General features: G+C 33.1%; 1 protein-coding gene across 1 annotated transcript in view; it reads left to right on the forward strand.

Annotated features, from left to right (window-relative positions):
- Positions 1–6,699: 6,699 nt before the first annotated feature.
- Positions 6,700–14,521, forward strand: part of Smp_148490 (lar interacting protein (lip)-related protein) — a gene marked incomplete at both ends in the record, with an annotated part of 31,070 nt that continues 23,248 nt past the window's right edge. The window contains 3 exons of the mRNA XM_018795790.1: positions 6,700–6,913; positions 6,951–7,111; positions 7,960–8,203. Of these exons, the coding sequence (XP_018650067.1) occupies positions 6,700–6,913; positions 6,951–7,111; positions 7,960–8,203 (619 nt within the window). The remainder of the gene's footprint in view (positions 6,914–6,950; positions 7,112–7,959; positions 8,204–14,521) is intronic.

The following is a 14,521-nucleotide window of genomic DNA, read 5'->3' on the forward strand; positions in this document are numbered from 1 at the left end:
CCTGCTTCTGACTTTCTAAGCATGCGCTGCTAAACAGCCCGACCTTCTACGGCTAATTTCAACTCTCAATTGTACAGATAGTGAAAACAATTATCGATAGAAATCACTCGAATTCAAACTACTTTCGTATTGATATAGAGAGATTGTTTCAATATCTCTGGTAACAGTATATAATATGTAGCGGTTTGTGTAGAGATTGACAGTACTGTATGTGTTAGGATGAGGAGGTAATCAAAAAGAATTAGTAATTGAGTGGGACTAGGATATTTCAGCGATCACATTTAGCAGTGTTTGAATGAAATTTCAAACCTGTTTTTGTCCAGTCTGTCGGTTCGAATGCTGGATTTGTTGTTTTCTCTTCAAACTAGCTCAGTCAAGCTCATTCTGGACACATATGCAAATATATTGAGAAATGGATTATACATGCTACTACGCTTCTGTCCTGGAGATGAGAGTCTGGAATACAAAAATTCCTCTGAGCCGCTGAAATGCTAAAAATTGCCATCAGCATGTACTGCAATACTTTTCCAGGTACTTATATATGAGGGCCAACTTTTCTATGCAACTGTGTCCAAGTCGGTCCGCAACTGTATCTGTTCTAGTAGTAAACAAATCCCCAAAATCAGTAACGGCACTACTCTTTCATGCTTGCTTAACGTGCCTGTAAATTTGGATAACTCTTCGTCTTCGCCTTTTGATTTATAGACCGTTAGGATATTATCGAGTAACGGTTAACAGGACGACTAATATATGAAGTTTAGGAATAATATCGAATATCGACCACCACAGTATGAACTAATGGTCCTTTTTTACTTGACAATCCACATATTACCAATTCCAAACAAATAAGTTCATTGGTGTTCATCTAGTTCTACTTTCTGTAAATTTCACGATTTCGGGAACTCCTAATTAGTACAATAATTTTAATACTTCTAATCATTATAGTATCTCACCACATACTACACATCTCTTTACAGCATCGTCCGTCTATATAATCTGAATGGCTTTGTTTTTGTAGGTAGACTGGTGACATGCGAAATTGCATATATATATATTTACTAATTAACTTTAGAGGCTTCCATTCAAAGTCAACGACACTTGATTTTATTTTATCAGTCTTTTGATTGTATATCTTTTGAGTAATTCTTCATAATCACATCGTATTTTGAAACGTCTCTCTTTCACTGCGTGGTATTTTTTTGTGAAGATGTAAGATCCCTTCATGTACGTTTTTATTATTTCATTTTTCCTTCTTCACCTCTAATGATGTCTACATGCATATTCATTATTGTCATCCTCTGGTTTGTCTGAAATTATTATATTATACTTTCAAAAAATTCTCAATAGTGACCAACTTCTTGACATCACCTGGGTTTTTGATAACTCTTTTACATTTATTCTACACGTATTTTGTCGGCGGCCATTTTTTGTGACTACTCGGGGTTACTCCTGTTTGATTTAGCTAATTGTACTTATTCCTGAAGGAATGAGAAGTTTCCTATTTGCTGTGAACAATTTTTGTATTAAAAAGTGACGTAGTCAAATGGTTTTACACTTCGAGTATAGTGATTATCTTACGGTTTGATTTCCAACTTTTAAGGCTATCCGAATAGCCAAAATACTTTCAGACAGAACATTGTTCCTGGGTCATTAGAATACTTTTCGTGTCTAACAGTTGGTTGTACAAGGTATCATCACCTTTTGCTACCGTTTCTGATGAAGAAAGCACTATCAGTGTATATCGTGTTCATTTTTATGCTCATATTTATCCTTGCTAGTACCACATTGTCATTACTTGTGTACACTTTATCTAGGTTATGGTATACAAGTTAGTGTTCGTTATCGTCATTCGGTGCCACAGAACTGAGGCGAATCGTAAAATCATTGTCTTGAACTGAGCTATTGAAATTCACAGTATTTCAGGTTTTTACATTTGCTCCGAATCCGAAGTTATACATAATATTATTACGTACACATGTACGTTTCTAAATATACCTATATCTAAACTCACCCTAAAAATGTTCACCAGCGAATAATGACTCGTTATCGAATCGACTCCCTTTAATGGCTACTTCATTCAACCTATCGAGTTGACAAAATCTAGTAACGCTACTGGTATTTGAAAGCAACAACAGCAAAACGAACTACCTAACAAACCACTTCTAGGTGCTTAATCGATTGTGCAGACAAAGATTAAAGTTTATTCTACCAGGCATGTTGTAATTTGAACCGGTTTGATGTCGTACTAAATACTGGTGGTAGTCGAGCAATGGTTATTCCTGTCAGTGTCGTTATAACTCGTTGTTGGAGCCCCATATGGAGAACTGCATATTAAACTTAAGGTATTTTAATAAGTGTAACACATCACACCAACTTCGTCCTCAGTATATTTTAAGACCGTTAGTTTCACACACAGGGTCATTGAAGCGACACTGAATTCATTTACGTCTATCATTAAACGCTGGGCGGGTTACAAAAATTCATCAAAAATGACCGATTCGGCATAAATAACAGACTGTATGGGATTGAAAAGTACAATGGCGTTGTTTTTTCGGCCTTCTACTCTACTCCTTTTTTATGTTTTCACACAAGTACAATTGTGTCTGTTAAAGGAGCGGTTCACTCTGGTTCCAAGTTTAGGATAGTCAGACCACTGTTCCTCTTGAGGCTTTTCTTTGACTGAAAAGACCTCGGCATTAGAGGACTTCATGATTTCAAGGATGCGGTCAGCAGAGGCAACCAGCTCGTCTACGGCGTTGTTTTGAAACGAGACAAGTACTGCTTGCACCTATTGAGGATGTTTGTATGAAAAATATTGTCTTAATAGGCCACCATCGAAAGTTCTTTGCGCGATGACCTCTCCCATCTTTGGCAACATGTCTGTCTCAAAACCATGTCGCAGGTTGACATTAGTAAGGAGTTGGTCTAACCCTTGTCTATTGGTCAGATCGTCGCGTTTCAGAATCGACCGTTTTAAGGTTTCGTAAGGTTACGAAACATCACTACTAATCATACTAGGTTTGACGTACCTGTTGAATTCACGCGGTAGTATCTTTACAACCGCTAGGAATTGTGCGCGTGGATCATTCATTCCGTGCTCATAGAAATTGGCCTTTGCATAGCAGAACCAGGTTTCGATATTGTCTGGCCAGAACGGCATTAGTTGAAACGAAGGTGGGGACATAGTCTTTAACTGAAATACTTTGGGTGTTTGTTCCTTCATAGTGAAAAATCGAGTATGATAATGAATGGAGAAAAGATATATAACTAAAAACTCGAAAAAATATGTCACCATACATACAAGCTGACATAAAGCGATGATTCGTGAAGTTCCAAAAAGGAACAGAGTCACAATTTATAGGTTGGTGTACCAGATCACGTCGGGCTCAACAATGAGGATACCACAAATATTGTAGTTTGGCAACATTTTGCCAGTAACACCTATAATTGAATCGCACCCACCCACAGAAATCAAAAGCCAGAAGCGATGAGATTGGAAGACAAATAGATTATCAATATATCGAAGAGTGACTGATCCAAGCCGGCTAGTGATCGTAGGAGACGTCGAGAACGCCGTTCCAACTCGTGATTTGATGCGGATGCATGACCGAGCACCTTCAGCTAAGTGAGCCATTAAAACTAGTGTGGTCAGTATCCAATGACGAAGACTTACAGAGCTATTGATTTTGGGGATTTATTTACCGCTACAAATGCTTCGGTTTGGGATTATTGTTTCCAATTTTTTACTTCTTCTTCAGGTAACTAGTCTGTCCTTACTCAAAAATTGTCTTGTTTGACATTTTTTGGACTTGAAACCTTTATTTCGTTGGCTTTTTGTGTCTTTGTAACTCCCTTATTGACTAATCCAAATAACTAGTAATCAAAAATGAAAAGCTGAAAAATCCTCACGTTTGAATAGACTCCTTTCAATGAAAGTAGTGCGATGACGGAATCTCATACAACTCTTTAATTTATTGTATGTCGCGTGAGAAAATCTAAGGACTCATTGTTCACTGATACTTGTTTTACCAAACTAATATTCATTGTACTGAAAGTAATATTCAAATTTCGTTGGTTAAAAAGTGCAATTGGTTTTCGTTCTCACAAGTCATTAAAGTAATTGTTTGAAGTTGTAAACTCATAATTCTATGTAGTAATAACTTAAATGTAAAAAACGCAGTTTTGTATCAGTTTCCATTTTGAAAATTTGTCATTCACTCCACTGGTTATGATAAATGTATAGGGCATAATATTTATGCGTTGTAGTAATTCTATCATTTTCCATACCGGTTTTAAACTCATTGGACACTTGTAGCGTTAAAAAATTTTTTTGGTCAGTATGTGTTTTATTTTGAAAAAGGATGAGTTGAAGACGTCGGAGTTTAGTGTTCCATTTCTGTGATTTTTTTATATTTATTGATAACTCTCAATTCCTTTTTGAATTTATTTTTTATGACATATAGTTAGCAACATTTCTTAAGTTTTCAGAATTAAGGTCCTTTTCGGAGCACATGAGATGAATTTTGAAAATTTCGTCTTCGAAACCCCTTGAAAGTTATCATGCATAATCCTCCCATATCATGCTCGATTAAATTCTATTCTGAGACCGTTTATACGAACAAATGTGGGATACTGGCACAAAAACACTGTTCACAGACATCAATTGTTGGCACATAGCGTGAAGACAGTTTTATGATTCCTGGATGGACCGTCTACAATAGCTCATATTGATTTTGTTTAATATTCGTTTTAGTACATTCTTCAGCTTATTACAATTTATTTAAAGACTTGATGCTTTTCAGAAACGAAAAGTTGATGATCAGCCGGTGAACAAGCTATATTATGTGCTCAACTGTAAGTATTGTATAACATCTCGAATCATATATCACTTCTAAGTTCGATAGCAGGACAGAACCTAAAGTCAGTTATCATGATGTATGAATGCAAAAATGCCAGACTTCACATATGGTATACAAATCAACAAGATATTTATAATGGCGCACTATAAAGATACCATCAGATCTCTAACTCCTGAGGATACACAAGTCTATTTCTTGATGGAATCTGGTGTCTCTCTACAAAATATGTAGTTTTAGACCTTAAAACTAAATCGCTTCTTTGTATAACATCGTAACTGTGTCATACATTAACTTCGTTCAAATGTGTGAAAACCCACATTCTAGTGTTTTAAGCCCAGTTTCAGCTGCGAATATGTAAGTTAAATGCAAAAAGTGCCTGTTACATGAAATACCTGTAATAGAGTTTGTCTGACCGCAAGTTTCGGAGTATATTTTATTCAAGTGTAACCTTATGTGGCCTTTCATTCAGTGTTTGGATAGTATGTTTGATATCATCTTTGTAACAAGTCCCATTATAAATTTAAAGTCTTTGTAGAACAGAGATTTTTGTTTTGTGAGATACTAATATCAGTTGAACCATGGGGTATTTTCTCAAAAGGTAATGAGAGATCATTTAGTGTGACATCCTTTTTCCAGACAACCGATATGCGTACAGTGACTTAAAAAGATTGGGTTAAATATTTTTCTTTAAAAGATAAAATACTTTGAAGTTTTCTATCATGTGAAATCTGTTATGGAAAATTTTACTGATCATTAATTTCAAATGGCCAGTTTATACTTTCTGAATCCACTAATATGTAAAACAAAAACATTTGTTAGAATTATATTATAAATAGAATGTAACACAAATTTTGAGTAAAGTATCCCTTGATGGGTTGTTTTATATATTGTTCCTATTCCTTTACATGCAACTTCTTAACAGAAAGTGACGTCGTTACTATTCTTTCACTGATAATCATTGTTTATACACTTGATACATGATACAACTAGTTGTATACACTCTTACTGATCATAGATATTTTGTAGTATTTAAACATTTTTGAATACGATTTGTCATATATCAAGTGTTTAGTACTAATTACGTAGAGAACATATTAGTCAGTTTATCTTCCTTGAAAAATGGTTTAATTTGGAGCCATATATAGAGATGCAAGTTGAATAGTCCAACCAAGCAAACTCTTGTTACAATGAGTTTTTCTCTCTGGTTCAAACATACAGGAACAACGCGTTGTTAAATAACCGAATTCTTAGTTTTGACTAGATGACAAAGATGGGTTTGAAAATTATTTACCAGAAAGGCTTGAATGTGGCAAATAACTACTTGATAGCTATGTATTATTTTATCTAAAATAGGAACTTCAACAGTATTATCGAATACCTCAATTAACTATTGTCCCATAAAAATTAATAGTCTGAAAACTAATAGTTCAAACCGAAGATATAAAGTTAGTTTTTGCTATAAGTCGGAAAATGGATTAAAAAGCTGAATATATTTAAAACGTTGAAGTTTATACCAGTGAAAAGTGAAAACTTGAAACTAGTAGCCTCTTGACGCAGAATAGTTCAATAATAAATGAAGGTTTATGCCATATATGTTTGTCTTGATGAGACTGTTCAAGCGATTTAGTTTTCAGATGTAGGACATTGCAAATAGAAGTCAACTATATGAATAAATGATGTTTGATACTACGTGCTTATGACTATTGTGTTCGGTTTCATAAAGTACGAGTTTTCAAGTGCTAGAGTTTCTTTGTCGATCAATCAAATATGAAATTAAGTAACAATATTTTTATGATAAATTTAGAATCAGGGAGAATTGAAAATCAAACAGTCTATTGGTATGGAATCTGATGATAGCTGCGAAATATCCTCGGTAATTACAAGAGCAGATACCAAGTCTGATTTATCTGATAATCAGATCAGTGGCTGGAGTAGTCATCAAAATTTAAGGAAAGCAAACTATCCAAGTTGCGATGGCTACCTATCAAACGTAGAGGTATTATCAGATAGTTGCCCAAACAAACAATTTCACATATTTTCGCTAAAGCTGAGAGGTGAGTTACTCTGCTCGGATTCCAATCGTTTACCTAGAACAAAGAAAGAAGATTAAACTCCTGGAACAAGAGCGTATTGGCTTTTTGGAACAAATAGCCAGTCTCTGTTCATCTTTAGAAAAAAAGCAACAAGAGTTGGTTGACGTTTTGAAACTTTCGGAAGAAAAAGCTAAATACCACGCTCATTACATGACGGAGGTTTGTTTGTAATTCCCCATTGTTTTTTGTCATGTTTTTATTGATGTTGCATGTAGTGTATGTAAGTAGATTAACTGTCTGCACAGATGTAGTTGTCTTATAATTATCTAGTTGTTTCACCATGGAAAGTCACAGTTTTTGATAGCAATAAGATCACTCATTATTTCATTTTATTACAAGGACATCTATATTTTTAATTGGCTTCAACCGTATAGCCAACTTTGCATATGACACAGGTGAATCATCATCTGTTTTTATTTAAAATTTCAGGAAACACCCGCATAGACCCATTTGAAATGAGATAAAAAACTGAGTTCTACGTCAAACACATTTTGGATTTTAGGTTATTAGACATTACCATTTATTTTACTTTATGATGAATTATACCACCTCATGAGGTATAAAATTTGAATATGAACACAAAAATGTCATCGAGTTGACTGTATGCAGAGTAAAACCTAAACATACTTCGGTTAAGGGACAAAGTAAAAAACCAAAATTATTGTTCTCAAAATGGTTTAATAATGTATGACGTGCCGAGTTTTTTCGTCATTGTAAGATAAGAGGTTAGAAGAGCACTGATAAGCTGAGAAAACCAAGTTATGATTTTAGTTTCTAAAACGTATTTTGTTATTACATATCAGCACATCAAAAGATTATGTACCTCACTTAAAAATGAACTCCTAGGTCAACTTAAGAACTTAGATTATAAATGAGTTCTTATCAACTCTTATTCTGTGATTTTTTTACACTCTTGAAACAAAAATAAAAAACAGGTTAGTAGTCTACTAGCCGAACTGAAAACACTATTTTCGGAGCATTCAAACTGTTTTAATCCAGAAAATCAGGTTTTAATAGATCAGGGTGAACTTGAGGACAAGAATGAAGTTTCAAATGGTACCGGTACTGAAAAAGTACCCTTCAATTCCACTAGTGGTTCAACGAAAGGCGCTCTTCGTTCAGAATTTCAGCAAGATCATCGTAGTCGTGCTCTAATTAATGCACTGTCTACTACTGTAAGTGCTGCCAAAAATATGAACAGCAAAAAATTGTCGAAAAGCGGTCATCCTCCACAAACACAACAAATATTTGGTAAGAATTCTTTTATAATTTCTTATAAATTTCGTGGTTATTTTCCTTTTGGGTATTATAAGGGTTGGTAAACTAGTATGTAATTAATTCGAATTATTAAAAGTGGCTTTTAGTGTATAATTTACATTTTGTGAAAATAGAGGTATAAATTGTTTGAATATTAAAAAAGCACCCTTAAAGAAGACGTGGATCAAAAAATGGAGATAAATATATCTTTACAAAATGGTCAGCAGTGACAATAGAATAAAGAGCTACTCTGTCCTTTCTACTGGAGATAAATTTGGGCTATGTTATCAAGAATGTCTGCTAATTAAATTCCATAAACCACATTCTCCTCCAAAAGACCTTGATTGCCTTCATGATCATGACCAACCGGTACAGTATCTTGAATTTGATTACTTTTAAAATCCTACTATATTTGAGTAAAGTGAACAGTCTGATTTTTTACCAAGGGTGAAACCGGGTATAGAGTGAAAAAGTTTCGAACTTGTTTTCATGGTCCGTCATTATATCTATAGCCTTTAGAATTTACTCATGACACTTATCGAGCATCTTAACCGTTTTCGATTAAATGATAGTTATATTAGAGTGATGCATCTTTTCATATACACCAAGGGGTTGGTATTAACAATCTAAAATGAATATTGTAGTTACGTAAGGTACAAATATTCTGTATATCACACTCTAGAATACGGAATATAGTGAAACAGAGTCTAGGATAGTTTCGCATCAGTTGATGTCCCTATCAAAATGTTGTAGTGTTAAGAGATGACCAATGAATCATGGCTTGTTTTTGTACCAAGATTCCTCTTTGGCGTCCATGAAAAATAAAGAAGACCATGGGAAACTGTGACTTCTTAAACATAGATTTTAGAAGCTGGCGATATCTCGAGTAGAGGCTTGCAAGTAAAATAATGTGTGCTAAAATTAGGTACACTGTAAAATCTCTTGAAGCAACAGTTTTGACATAATTTCTAATATCTCTTAAAATTACTTATAACATGAACTGATTTTATTACAACACTAAAATAAACAGTTAAACTGACTTTGTTCGTTTGTTTTGTTGATCTCCCAATAATTACTAATTTACATTTATTTGCACTCCTTCACTTTAAGTGGAGATGTCCTCACGGGTTAGTGATCATTGATTCAATGTGTGTTTTACTCTTTGTAGAGACTTTTCCCATAAGCAAAGTCTTCACTGTATAGTTTATTTACTTGGAAAACATACAAACCGCCTAACTAGTTAGTGCAATATTTTATTTCAAAGAATGTTTAGACTGAAATAATTAATTGACTTTTTATACCATTATTCCACGGTTTCTTCTTTCTGTCAGTGTACACCTAATAAATTCTTGCGTCATATATATATATATATTTGGAGAGAGAAAAGCAAAACTACGAATGAGTTACGTTGCCTTCAGGGTAGTTTACGTTTGAACACTGTCTTTTCAACAAAGACTGGTGAGAAATTCCAAATTAAGTATGATCTCGCTATAAAATCATCAGTAGTCCTGAGTTTAATTGAGGTCTCATTTCCCCTCATTTTTAAGTTTTCCTTGTTTTAATTAATGACAGTTTGAGTTGTCTAGTAGATTCAAGCGAAGGAAACCTGAATATAGTGTTTAGCGAAACTGAGGAATCTTCAGGAATCGGTGACCGATTTTTTGTTCAAATTAAGGTATCTTTTCATGCCTCTTCAGAATTTGTAGACTGTTTAAAATCCATTATGTGGCCCTTCCTAGGTGTAGAAATTACTGTGTTAACAAAGATTATTTTTTGCGGTCAACTGGTTCAACACACAGTTTAATTCGAATCATTCGTAAAGGTTTTTAACTTGACCATCATAAAGTTTTAGTCAAGTGTGATGATTTCTAAATCATAGCCACAAGTTCGTGGTTTCAGGAAGATGTCTACGTAGTTTTAAGACATTTTCCTCCACTTCTTATGGCTTTGCTTTGTAAAGAGACTATTTTCTCAATATTGAGTTTCATTTGAAAAATCCTGAACCTGTTTAAATAATAATATAATCATGATGAGTGTACACCTTTATATTCTAAGTTTGCTTTACTTAAGTCTATTATATTTACAACCAAATACCAATCTTACCTTGTCCCGTCAGTAATTAATCTATACACGATATCGTTTTTCGTATTAACTCCTAGCATAAACTATAAATGAATAACATTTAGCGTCACTAAATTGGTCATTTGACCTTTAAAAATACCTATAATAGGGTTAAAAGTCTTCGTATTACCCTGTTTTATTTTATTTTCTTTAGTATTTTTGTTTGTATGGACGATATTAAAAATTTTTTTTGAATTCGCGTGCGAAACCGCAGGACCTGGGTTCGAGTCCCGCATGTGGGACCGTGGATGTGCACTGTTGGGTGGTCCCATACTAGGACGAAAAGGCCGTTCAGATCTTCCAAGTTTTCAATAGTGGTCTAACATTGATCCATTCATGATATCAATCTAAACTCAACAATCTCCACAGCACTATACTTATAATTCTAAAGCTACCAGGCGGACGTTTTCCCAAATTATTTTTATTGGCAAAATTTAGTTTTACCTAGGCTAGATGTTGTAGTTAAACCGGTTTCTTTGCAGTTGCTTCTTATAAGCGTATAAGAACTCTAATTGAGTAAAGAATTTTTAAATTGAGGGTTTGTATATTTTTTTTTTATAAAAGACTATAATTTCGATCAGATTTGTGGAATTCATCATCTAGTTGAATTTGTTAAGCTATAAGTAAATATATACTGTATACATATATACATTTGCAGCTTGAAATATTGGTTTTCAGGAGTAGGTAACCCTGTATTGGTTCGCGTCTAGCCAAAAGGTACTTTGTGTACTAGGGGAGGATGCAAAGTATCGTGCGTGACGAGGATTGAGAGAGAGAAGAATATAAAAAAAATTAAGTCGAAGATCCAGTTAGGGTACACAATGCTCTTACATTTATTACAGAAAGCAATAGGTAGCGCTGAGCAGTAACATAAACCTCAGATTATGACAAACTCGGAATCGAAACTAGGAGCAGATAGTTAAAGCCAATACGGTCCTCGTAGTTTAAACGTGACGGATATTTTTGAAACGTTTATTCATATGATGTGTCTAGTTAAGTTCCGTTTTAATTATTTAAATAATTTAAGCAAATTAAGTTATTGATTTTTCTTAGCTTCATATAGATTTTTCTGCTTTGCATCTAAAAAAAATTTGATTTATGGTCACCAGGATATAAAGACGAAGAAATCATGAAACAGTTTTGTGTGAACTTTTCCTGTGATACATAATGTGACAGTTTGTGAAAAAATTATCCCTGACATGTTATTAAGCTCATTCAGATGGAATTTAATAGAAAGTGATGATTGAGCGTGTTTAGTGAATATATCCTGGTGTAATGATATACCGCAAGACAGAATCGCTCTGATTTATTTGTCGGTTTTATTGTTGTTGTTTTTTTGATTGATTATTCGTTATAGTTTTGAGTTTGTTTATTAGGTTTTTATATTCTGAATACACTTAAGTGCTGACTGGAAACAGAATAAAGACATGAAATGTCTATCAGAATACGGATTTCTGCGATATATATATATATATATATATACATATATATATATATGGCACTAAAGATTAATTAGGTTATCCAGTCATTAGTTTTTAAACTCGAGATGTGTTGTGATACAGATGTCAGACCATTTCTACCTTTGTCTCATCGATCATATAGACTTAGTGGTAGTCGTTCTTATTTCCAACAACTTTGGAGCAAAATAAATTAAATTTTTTGAAATTGGGATCAACTGGAGAAGGAAATTAGTTTCTTTTATGTCAAAAATTATGCCTTAGGCAAGTATAAATTGTGTTTATTGAAACGCAGGTAGTAATTTGTCACTCCTGGGACTCGTCTTTATTTTTATTACCTCAGTACCTGATTTTGTTCATTGTTAGTTACTAAATGCTTTTACACAAATATCTTTGTGTATATCATTAAACTGTTTAATTCATAGCAAAAAGAATAGTAGATTACAGAAAATGCTTCATTATATCTCTAAGCCAAAATGAATTAACCACTGACTTTGTAAATTATTTCACAGCGTTTGTTTGAGTGAACCTCTACAGTCCTCTGAAAGCTGGATATATATGCTCAGAATATTCAGTTCATGCAAGATATGTAGGGTAGCTTGTAGGGTGATAAGTCAAGATTATTTACTGTATGCTGTATTACTATGATTTTTTATTTAATTTCTGAGTTTCAATGACAGTTTATTTTTTAGTGAATGGTAATATTTTTGTATAAATATATTTTGAAATGTTTGAAAGTCACCATCATATTGAAATACATATATAAGCAAAGAATATTCTTTTTAATAAATTTGTTGAATAACTTGAATCTGACAAAAAAATCTATTATTAAATACATTCCTCTTTCATGTCTTTAATTTCAAAGTTTTTTTCATTTTCCGTTTTTATTACAATTATATCACCCCAATTTCCATGAGATTATTATCATTATATTTGATTGTGTTCCCAATATGACAAACAATTATTATAGAAAGAGGTTTTTGTGTAGATTATAGAAATTTTAAAGAGTTGAAATCATGAGTCAATTGAAGCTAAACCACCATGGAAAACCTGGAAGCACTTGACGGCAGTTTCGTCCTATTGTGGAACTCCTCAGCAGTGCGCTCAATTTCGTAGATTGGTTGAAGTTAGACATTAGCACCGTTGGATGCCGGCTCAGTGGTCTAGTGGTTAAGTGCTCGCGCGAGACCGATAGGTCCTGGGTACGAATCTCGCGGGCGCGGGATCATGGATATGCACTGCTGAGGAGTCCCATAACAGGATAAAACTGCCGTCCAGTGCTTCCAGGTTTTTCATGGTGGTCTAACTTCAATAGACTCATGATTTCAACTATATAAAAATTATTATGGAATTATCAAAATTCTGAAATATCATTTTACATACATTCTCTTAAATTCAATCAATTATCCTTCATTATTTTTATTTCAATGAAATAATCATAGATAACCCACTATTATTTCAAAAAAATTTTATTTCCATATTTTTTCTACACTTAATATTTTCTATAAGTTCTGTAACTTACGTTATATTCGTTTTTCCAAAAAAACCTATTTTAACCTTAGTATATTTTGTCTAAGTCTTTAGGTAAAGAAATTCAACAACACAATTGACAGCTTCTCATACGAAAATGTTTCCATATTAGGTATATGATGTTATCATAGTCACAGTGTAGGCATTATTCTTAAAATCCTGACAGAAAAGATTGTATATATATGTATATAATATAAAATGTAGCTTTTCCCATAATTGTCTTTTTTGTGAAACATTTACATATTGAATTGACTGAAGTGAACATTTCATATATGACTGAAAAGCTTAATTAATTTATACACCGATTCTGTATTTTAATTCTAAATAGTGTTTTCAAACTTTTTGTTCAGACGACAAAGATTAATAACTAAAATGAATATTTCTTTTTCGAGAATATTAGTCAAACTTAATTAATTAAGTATTAATACAGTTTAAATGATTATTGTGTTTTATATTATGTTTATTTTAATAGTGATATATTATTTATAGAATTAATGAACCATTTATTAGAATCTTGTTTCTCCGGTAACAGAATGAAATTTAAAGATTTTTTTTAAAAAACATAAAAAGGGAATAAAGATGTTATATCGGGTTAGTGGGCGCCCTGTTTATATATGACGTGATAATTCATGTCAATTGGAGAGGAGTGAATAATCGATCAGTGCAATGATATACAAAAGTCTTGAGTACTTATCAGTTTTGCTTTCTGCCTATCCCAGTCAGTTAAGTCCAGAACACCAATAACAGCCTCTGCAATATGAATCATTTTTCTCAAACATACTGGGTTTATATACCAAACAAACCGACCACATCGTACCATAAAATTGAGAGATTCGTTTGGGTTTCTAATTACAGTAACGTAATTCAGCCTGAATGAAAACCTATGTGTATTTTAGATTTCAAATAGATATTTGTTAATCAAACCAAGCAGAAGCAGCCAAGTGATTGGTTCATGTCTAAACATTTAAAATTACTCTTTTTTTCAAAAAATTTCGTGTACCGTAAATGAGTATAGTTTATGATTAAATTTCTAACCGTGATCAAATTTAAACGGTAAACTATTCGCTCAACACTTGTGAGCAATTATTATTGAAACCACATGTTTTGTTCATTTAATATTTGGCAAATGCTTTCATTACTGTTCTTTTAAATTCGGGATCGCAATAATTTCATTTATTTTTATAAGCTATTTTTCTTAGCTTCA

The sequence above is a fragment of the Schistosoma mansoni genome, chromosome 2 (genome assembly GCF_000237925.1).
Source record: "Schistosoma mansoni strain Puerto Rico chromosome 2, complete genome".
Lineage (NCBI taxonomy): Eukaryota > Metazoa > Platyhelminthes > Trematoda > Strigeidida > Schistosomatidae > Schistosoma > Schistosoma mansoni.